Genomic DNA, 9708 nt, shown 5'->3' on the forward strand with positions numbered 1-9708 from the left:
TGGCGTGGGGTGTGAACAGTGAATGAGAAAAGTTCTGGGGTGGAGGCTGGGGGTGCAAAAAATTTTTAAAACTACTGCAGTGGAAGGGGAGCTTCTCCCTTGAAATCTCAACTGGTCTATAGAGACAGACCCTGCTGCGCATACCTGGGTGCTTGCCGGGTGCGTTTTAAGTCCTCTGCCCTCAGGACCTCGCTGTGCTCTTAGAACTAATCTACACAACCGTATTCTCTCCACTTTACATTCAGGGGAATTGAGGCCCAAGATGTTGGCAACTTGCTGTAGGCGGCAGAGCTGGGGTTTGAACATGGGTCTTCCCGCCTTCAGGACCTGGGCTTGTAACCACTGTACTTTTTTTTGGACACTGACAGCAGTGGGCACCAATCCCGGGACCTGGTTTGTGGGCGGGTGCTGGCTGCAGGGGCGGGGGTGGGGGGACTCAGCATTTCTAATCACCCCCCAGGGATGGGATGCCACTGTCTGTGGGGCCCTCAATGAACTCAGTCCCCATAAAGGGAGGTGGATGGAGCAGCTCAAGGGCGAGTGTGTATGTGGCCCTACATCCCTGGGTTCATGCTCCTCCTTAGTACCTGCACTGCTCACGGGCCCCACCAGCGTCTCCACCACGGGAGCTTGCACGCCCGCCCATCGGTGGCATGCACATGGCACCTGGCCTTGCAGGGTTGGGGTGAGGATGAAATAGAGCCTGGCACGGAACCAGGGGCCAGCAGGATCCCAGGAGACAGACGGGGGTGGGGAGCACTAACCACTGAGTCTATTCTTTACCTGGGTTGGGGGGGAGGAAAGAGGGAGGGAGGGTGGACTCCACCCCCACCCCCACCCCTCCCATCTCTGCACTGGTCCCAGTCAGCTCTTCACTGCACACCCCAGGGCTGTTTCTGACCTGCCCTTGGAAAAGCGCCACCACCACGCATGTGCACAACCCAGAGCCCTTTCACCAAAACTTTTGTTTCATTTTAAGTCGCAAGAATCCAAGCCACATACAGAGCCTGCCTAGAAAGGAGAGCATACGTGAGAAAGAGACACGCAGGTAAGAAAGAAAACAGAAATGTGCCCGCTTGCAGTGCGCCAGGGCTCTGCGGTCTCTCTCATCCCAGCTGCACCTGGAACCCAGGCCCCTTTGTGGCTTTTCTCCCCTTATTCGTCCTTGAAACCTCGGGTGTGTTTCGTCTTTATTCTGTTGACCCAAGACTGTAAGGGAGTGACCTGTATTCCCCCCACGGATGTGGTTTATTTGATCTCACACCATGTGCATGTTTAATGAAGAATTTTTTTGAAAGAATGCTAACACCCGGAGTACCCTGGGAACCTGCCCCGTCACTCTCCGGTCCCTTCTCAACCCCGCCGCCCATCCCTCTTTGAAATTTTTCATTTCTCATTGCCTTTTTTTCCTCTGTAGCTTTACTATCTATGGATGAGTCTCTAAACAGCAGATTTATTGGCTGGCACATTTGGAACTTCCTAAGATTATGCTGTTTATATTTTTAGGGATGTTTTTGTTTCTGACATTAAGCCAGTCATTGTGTGTAGGTCTGGTCATTTGCTGTCATAGCTGTATTGGATTGCACTGTATCGCACTCTGGCAAACTTTCCTAAAGGCCAGATGGTACCGTCGACCTGGGGGCTACCTGGCCTTGGTCACGGCTACTCAGCTCTGACACCGTAGTAGGAAGGTACTTTAGGCAAGACGTAAATAAACGGGCATAGCTGTTTTGCAATAAACCTTTATTTACAAAAACAGGTGGCCCACGGGCTGTAGTCTGCTGACCCCTGTGCTGTACGAGCACTCCAAAATTCAGCCGTTCTGTGGATGGCTACCTGGGATATTCCAGTTGTTGATTTTTATAACAGAAAGTGGTGCTGCTATGAGGAAAACAAGGAAGTATTTTTTTTTATCAGAATAACTAGACAAAATCTGCAAAGCATTTAAACATTGGGAAACAAACCAGAGATCTGTGTGTCCCAATTTATGTATCTCAATTTTTTTAATTTTTTTTTTTAATTTATTTCTAGGAGAGAAAGAGACAGCGTGAACAGGGGAGGGTTAGAGAGAGAGGGAGACACAGACTCTGAAATAGGCTCCAGGCTCTGAGCTGGCAGTCAGCACAGAGCCCGACGCGGGACTCGAAACCACGAACCGTGAGATTGTGACCTAAGCGAAAGTCGGACGCTTAACCGACTAAGCCACCCAGGCGCCCCTATGTATCTCAATTTTTAAGTGGAGACAACTTAAAGCACACATACCGGTTGAGGCAAACTGAATGTGATAATAAGACTAATGTGACCCTCAGGAAGGCCCGGGGAAACTCTGATCCCCTCACATAATTATGGGGCTTCCCTTGAAGCTTCGCGCAGCACCCCTGGGGCTCCTCTGTCGCCCCGGTTCTGTAGTCTGAACCGCCCCCCACACCCCCCATAAGAACTGGTAACACTCCTCACCTTTCCATCTCGGGGGCCAGCAGAGTGTGTAGAGGGTGTCCAAATGTTAGTGGAGTGGGTGAGTGATTCTGGAAAAAAGCGCTCCGTATTTAAATGTGATTGTGCTCGCCTTCTAATGCCGGCAGTGAACTCTTTCAGCCATCAGACTTGAAGCCCACTGGCGCGGGGCCCTGGCTCGGAAGCTGGCCAAAAGGAGAAAGTGGGCTGTGCGGACCGTAAGAAAGTGAGTTCTCTGCAGAAGGTGGTTGCAGACTTGGCTGAGTTCTTTGGCTTTGTGCAGAAAGCCCATCTTCCCTTCAGGGGGTCAGCCCCTAAGAATTTAGCACCATGGCTTTGCTCTGACCTTCCTAATTTGACGGTGACCATGATTCAGTATGCTTGTCAGTTTCTGTTAATTCAAAAGTCACAAGGTCAGCTGCCTTCCAATGCCAGGCAGATAAAAGCAAGTTGCACGAGCTGGGATGAGACAATAAGGCACGGTGAGGACTGCGGCTAAGTCCATTGCTTTCTTCTGAGTTCCCTAATTGGACGGTGGTCACGTCCAAACAGTACACCTGTTAGTTTCTCTTTGTTCAAAAGTCACAAGGTCAGCTGCTTTCAAACACCAGGCAGGTAAAAGTGAATTTTATGAGCTGGGTTAAGTAATAAGGCATGGTGGAGACTGGAGAGCTCAGTTCACTCCAGAGGGGCAGTCACTACTTCAGCTGACTGCTGCTTTGGAGAAATGCCAGCTTAGTGTGGCCACATCTTCTTGCCCCCTCCCCCTTCCCAAAAAAAGCTGGAAACCTGGCTTTCATGTACTAGTTCCCAATACTGTTGTTAGCAATTCATTCAAAATTGCTCAAAACAAAACCAAAACTAGTGTGGATGAAATAGAATCCATCTTTGGGGACAGACCCGGCCTGTGGGCTATGTAACCATAGCCCTGAGTAGCAAACAAAACAATCTGTACCAGTTTGGCCTCCTTTGCAAACAGGTGGAGAGAGAGCCTGAGGCTCCGTGAAGAAATGAGCCAAAAAACTAACAAAAACCACTTGCCTCTTTAGGTTCATAAAGGGATTCATCGACCGCAACAAGCCCCTCTGCCCGGACAACGAGGAGTTTATCGTGTTAGTGCGGAAGAATTACATCTTGAATCTTCGGTATCATGTCCCAAAGAACGTCTTGGACAAGAGCTGGCTGAGGCCTCCTGGCATTTTAGAAAATGTAAGGATGACACAAAAATTCTTATTGCAAGTGACCCGGGCAGTGAAGGGGCTCAGCTTGTGTATCTCTGCACCACCTCCCTTGGCTCGAAAGGCTGTAGCGAAGCACTTGTTTGCAAGACTGTCACATGAGAAATCTCTCTCCTCTCAATTCACACTCTCACGCTAATGGAGATTTGTTAGCACAGAGCATTTGTAAATAGTGTTGTCTTTGGTGTAGCCTTCCCGATGGCTTATAATGACAGTCACCTAGAGCAGCGTTTCTCAAAAGAAGATCCAAGGATCCTGTGTCTGGAGCACAGTGGAGGCCTGTGAAAGATCCTGGGCCCCAGCCCAGGTCCACTGAGCAGTTCTTAGCGTCTTTTTTTAGCCAGGTCCCCAGGTGACTCCAACACATTCATAAGTTCAAGAAGCAGTAGCTTAGCAACAGTGAAAAGGTAATGTAAGACTGGAAGATTAGTTGCTTTCTCAGACTTTAAGATACTAATGCTGTATTGGGGCGCCTGGCTGGCTCCATCAGTTATGCATCCACATCTTAGTTTTAGCTCAAGTCCTGATCTCCAGGTTCGTGGGATTAGACCCCGAGTCAGGCTCTGTGCTGACGGCGAGGAGCCTGCTTGGGATTCTCTCTCTCCCTCCCTCTGCCCCTCTCCGCCTCTCATGCTTGCCCACTCGCTCTCAAAATAAATAAGTAAACTTTAAAAGAAAGTACTAATGCTGTACTTGAAATCAGACTGAATTCAACTTGCTTTCAGAGCTTCTGTCTTGGTGGCCACAGCCCAAGACGGGATCTGAGTGAGGCGGGTAGAACAGAAGTGTGTTCTCCACACAGGTCTCGGACCTGCTCAGGAAAATGTGCACAAGGAACCTGGTCCGGAAGTACTGTCGTGGGATCACGGCCGAGAGGAAAGCACTGGTAGGGACGGGAGCCAGGGAGGGCGCCGGTGCTGGATGGGCGGGGCGCTGAGGGGTGGGGGCGGGCGGCGCCTGCGGGCTGTCTCACCTGGGAGCCAGGGGTCGTCCTGGGCCCATGCCTTCTGCACGTGTGGGGGATTAAACAGAATCCCTTGTTCAAGGACAGACGTGTCAAGTGGTGCTGCTCACATGGGGTCACCCCCCCCCCGACGGGCCCTGCGTTGCACGGAACGTGGGACCCCTTCTCTGCCGGGGGGTTTTGCTGATGCTCGTCTGCAGGTCCGTAAAGCACCAGAGAGGCCTGTCTTAGGGGCTGTGGGCCGCACGATCTCTGTTGCAATCACTCCACTCTGTGAGCTGAGCAGGAAAGCTGCCAGACGCCACACACCAATGAATGGTATAGCCGTGCTGCAAAACACACACTTAGAAAAACGGCTGGATCTGCACACACACACACACACACACACACGGGCGATGCTGGAGATTGCAGACCTCTGACCTAGAAGGAGAAAACTGCGCTCTAAAATCTTGAAAATTGCCCTGCTGGGAAGGGAGTATAAGAAACCAGCACTGAGCGTCAGCTCCAGTCTCTGCCAGTATAATTCTTAGGGGCATTTTGGCCAAAGCCTGGAATGTGCTGGGATTTCTGGGCAGAGGTATGACAAGGCTCCTATCGCTTATCACTGAAAGTGAGCTACGCTGTGGACCTAGGGGGCCTTGGTCCCAAGGAGCCCCATGGCTACTGCTTTTGTACTTTCCTCTCTCTCTGTTACCAGATGCAGCAAAAGGCGGTTACAAGTGAACTATTCAGGGGGAAGAAAGCAGGTTATGCAGAAGCCTTAAACCAGCCCTTTGCCAACAGTCGGATCGGTAATTATGTTTTTCCGTCCGTGCACTCGCTTAGAGGCTCAGAAGATGACTGACTCCGTAGCGTTTCCTGACCACAGCTGAGGTCTTGGTCACAGAGATGTAGACTCAGCAGATTCAAGGGGCTTTTGCACCGTGATGCTGTTTGGTGATGATTCGCTGTGTTCTGGTTCCCTCCCCAGACGAAGGAGAAATTAATCCCAAAGTACTTCAGCTCATCAGCCATGAGAAAATCCAGGTAGGGAAGTGGTGTGCCCTTCGTCAGGCAGGATTCCCTTAGGAAGCATGAGAACAGGGGCTGTCTTCTGTATGAGGAGGGAGGCGCTATTTAAATGCAGGGGTGTGAGTCGGTTAGGTGTCTAGCTCTTGATTTTGGCTTGGGTTATGATCTCACAACTGGGGAGACTGAGCCCCGCATGGGGCTCTGCACTGACGGCGTGGAGCCTGCTTGGGATTCTCTCTCTGACCCTCCCTCACTTGCATGTTTTCTCTCTCTCTCAAAATAAACATTTAAAACAAAAAAAACAAAACAAAACAAAACAAAAATAAATGCAGTGGTGCGTGGGGGTGGGTCGGGCTCAAACTGTAATGCTCTGGGTATTTTTTTTTTAAGTTTATTCATTTTGAGAGCGACAAAGACAGCATGAGTGGGGGAGGGGCAGAGAGGGAGACAGAGAATCCCAAGGAGGCTCCGCTTTTGGCACAGAGCCTGATGCAAGGCTCGAATCGTGAAATCAAGACCTGAGCTGAAGCCAAGAGTCGGACGCTTAACTGACTGAGCCATGCAGGCGCCCCAGGGATGCTCTGGGTATTAACAAAGACTGCGGGGCCCACGTGACCACCAGGTACCTATTGGCTGTTCTCACCGTCCTTAGCTGTCACCCTAGGAACTGGGTTGGGTTCTTCTATGAAATTGAGTGAAACGGCCATGAAATCGATCGTTGAACGCCCCCTATTAGAAGCAGGGTCGGCAGAAGCCGACGTGGGCGTCACAACTCAGTAGCTGTGCGCCATCTGGGCAGGTTACTTACGCTCTTGCTGCCTTCGTTCTTCTGTGGGTGGGGATGGCGGGGGTCACAGAGAGGCCCATGGGGTCCATGGCAGGAAGCACCATGTGGGAACACCTGCTTATCTGAGCCTCTATTTGAGTGCTGGAAGCTAGGAACTGAGTACTCTGCCCTCAACCCCAAGAAGTCACCTTCGTCTCACAGTGATGGTAATCTCCTTGCAGTACGGTATCCCAGTCATTAAATATGACAGAAAGGGCTTCAGGGCACGGCAGCGACAGCTTCTCCTCACTCAGAAAGCAGCTTATGTGGTGGAACTTGCCAAAATCAAGCAGAAAATAGTGTACTCAACACTCAAAGGTAAGAAGCCGGCAACCTCATGACTGTTCATGGGGTAGACTTAGCTTCTGGGCACACCAGTTAAGGGAGACACCCTCCAGTGGAAGATGGTTCGGGGTGCCCATAAAGCCTGGGGCTGCTGGGCCTGGCCTGTACCTCTCTTCCTGGCATAAATATCAACAGCCACCCCTACGCTCCAGTATCCAGCTTGCATAACTGTCCTCTTCTCTGATGACCCGTGTCGTATTCTGAGTGCAGACCTTCACAGCCTCATGGCATGTGGATTGCTGGAGGGTGCCCTCTTTCCTGCTGGGCCCAGCTAGGGCGGGGGGTGGGGGGGCTAGGCGTGGGGCTGGGGCACCCCCAGGCATGCCTCCTCTTCTGTATTGACGTCAAGTCGTCCGGATCCTGGTCCCTAACTCTGGATCTGTCTTAAGGTGTCTCCACTAGCAGCCTAAGTGATGGGATCTTGGTCATTCATGTTTCGCCAGAGGACAGCAAACAGAAGGTGACTGCCGGCCACCCATCTCTGCCCACAGAGGGAAACCAGTGCTGCAATATTTGGTTGCCTGCCGCACAGCCTTGATATTGGAGAGTGTTTTCTTTTGAGCCACTGCTCCTGGGGCGCCTGGGAGGCTTGGTCGGTTGAGCGTTTGACTTGGCTCAGGTCATGATCTCACGGTTCGTGGGTTCGAGCCCCACGTTGGGTTCTGTGCTGATAGCTCAGAGCCTGGAGCCTGCTTTGGATTCTGTGTCTCCCCCTCTCTGCCCCTCCCCTGCTCATGCTGTCTCTGTCTCTCTCTCAAAAATAAAAATTTAAAAAACCCTTGTAAGCCACTGCTCCTGGAACAGCCGTGTCTCCTCCTCAGGGGGATGCCGTCTTACAGTGTGAACACGTATTTGAAGCCGTTACTAAGCTCGTCATGCTGGCGAAGAGGGGGAACATTGTCAATGTTGTCCAGGGGAGGTAGGTCGTCCTTTCCAGCGATTGCTTGTTCACATAGGGAGCGTGGTCTCACAGCCCTGTTCTCTGAGGAGGGCCTGATGCTCCTGAGGGAAGCGGTCACTGAGTGACCTCTGGGCCAGGGCACGTGATGGCCACACCTTTCCTGTTGATGCTTGTTGTTGGGGATGGTTGGCTGAGTGCGGTGGGCCAGAGCTCTGCAGGCTGCCTTCCTGCTGCTGAGGCTCCTATTAGGTCTCAAGTCACTGACCTCATGAGCAAATCCGTATGTGCGAGATGGGGAAAGGGAGAGGGGGCTGGTCTCGCTGGATCCCAGAGGGGAGACCCCCCCCATAAGAGTTTCAGAAGGACCATGTTCTTCAGACACCAAATTGGCCCCTTGAAGGACTGAACGTGCTAAAGTAGTTTAAGAATAACCACAGGAACGTGGTAAGCTTCTCAGTTACGGAAACACCGGTCTTTTGGGTACTCAAATACACAATAAAACTATAACGAAACAGGAATTTAATCTTGAAACCAGCAAAGCTACACCAGTGAATTTCTTCTGTAGACCAAAGGCAAAAAAGAGAATGTAATCGATGACTATGTCCATTTTCAGTTTACAGTTTTATATTAGCCCTGGAAAAGAAGGCACGATCGTTTTCGACACGGGACCGGAAGAACAAATCTATAAAGATAAAAATGGACAGTTAACAGTGGTGAGTGGCTGGGCGGGGGGAGGTGTGAGCAGTCTGACATGAGAATATAGCCCGTTCATTTCTCCCTCTACTCTTGATCCTGTATCAAAACAACAGGAAGGTACGGATACCAGAGGTGGAAATTCGCACACTGAACAAAAGGGGAATAAAAGCAAGTTCACCTCCCATTTTGGGGGGTTAGTGAACAGGAACTTGACATCAAATCCTCGGTTTTAAATGCCGAAGCTACCTTTTCACTGCGTGGCAAAGGCCTTCTGCCTGATCACAGTGGCTCTCAACCATCTTTCCCACACTGGAGTCTCCTGTGAGCTTCAAAAAGTACCAGTGCCGGAGTCTCAGCCCTGGACGCTGTGATGTGATTGGCAGGGGTGTGGCTGGGGCTTTGGAATGTGAGCACTCTTGGGTCTGATCACGTCCAGCCCAGAGTGCTCCATGCTCTGTCCTCCCCGCGGGGGCCCACCGTGCTCTCAACTGTCCTCACTGGCAAGTAGTGCACAGAGCTTAGTATGATCCAATTTTGCTAGGACACAACCTATCAAAACCCGAGCGGGCTCAGTGCTTAAGATGTATTTCGTATGTGTACCCAGTATTCTTAGTTGATGCAAACGAATGAGGAAATGGTGTTGAAATAGATCTTGTGCCTACTTAAATTTATACTCCCTTAACTGTGAAACTGTGTGGGGGGGATGTAAACAGTACACAAAAGGCTTTCGTAACAGAAGTGGCCCTAACCTCCTTCAGGGAGAAGTTGAAATCTTTAAGTGTTATTTTTGAATGTAAAGCATCAGAGGACTTCTCCATATACATGCTGTCTCAGGGGTGTGACCTTCAGGAGTAATTCTGTCCTGAGCATCCCATGGCCTGCCTGGCTCGGGCTGCAGAGGCCAAGCAGCCTGAGTGGATCTTTGTCTAGACGCCCTCTGCCGGGAGTCAGGGGGGGCTGGCCTCTCCCAGCTGGGCCTCGCCCGCCGCGGACCACGGGGTGAGGACATGGCTCTGAGCGCGGCTGTGGCTCTCTCCCAAGGTGTCGGTCGGCACGGCATCCTCCTGACCGCTCCCGTGGCTGCCTGTGCTCCGGATGAGGAAAGTGCCCAGAAAGTGGGAGGCTGTCCAGGTGGCTACGCCTTCTGGGAAAGGGGAGAGCGGCTCTAGGAAACGGAGATCCCATATGGAGAGACCGAGGGGCACCTGTCCCACTCCCGGCTCTCTGCTGCCCTGGGGTGTGGAGGTGAAGGGTCCTGTTTGGGAGGCCCAAC

General features: G+C 51.6%; 1 protein-coding gene across 1 annotated transcript in view; it reads left to right on the top strand.

The window, feature by feature from the left end:
• Positions 1-9604, top strand: part of MYO1H (myosin IH) — a 46889-nt gene extending 37285 nt beyond the window's left edge. The window contains exons 21-31 of the mRNA XM_039241492.1: positions 980-1048; positions 2596-2680; positions 3504-3663; positions 4495-4578; positions 5354-5447; positions 5627-5682; positions 6676-6811; positions 7228-7298; positions 7660-7757; positions 8353-8452; positions 9407-9604. Coding sequence (XP_039097423.1) covers positions 980-1048; positions 2596-2680; positions 3504-3663; positions 4495-4578; positions 5354-5447; positions 5627-5682; positions 6676-6811; positions 7228-7298; positions 7660-7757; positions 8353-8452; positions 9407-9604 — 1151 coding nt within the window. The remainder of the gene's footprint in view (positions 1-979; positions 1049-2595; positions 2681-3503; positions 3664-4494; positions 4579-5353; positions 5448-5626; positions 5683-6675; positions 6812-7227; positions 7299-7659; positions 7758-8352; positions 8453-9406) is intronic.
• The last annotated feature ends 104 nt before the right edge of the window (positions 9605-9708 follow it).

Source organism: Hyaena hyaena, unplaced genomic scaffold, assembly GCF_003009895.1.
Source record: "Hyaena hyaena isolate Hyena2069 unplaced genomic scaffold, ASM300989v1 scaffold_0, whole genome shotgun sequence".
NCBI classification, from domain to species: Eukaryota; Metazoa; Chordata; class Mammalia; order Carnivora; family Hyaenidae; genus Hyaena; species Hyaena hyaena.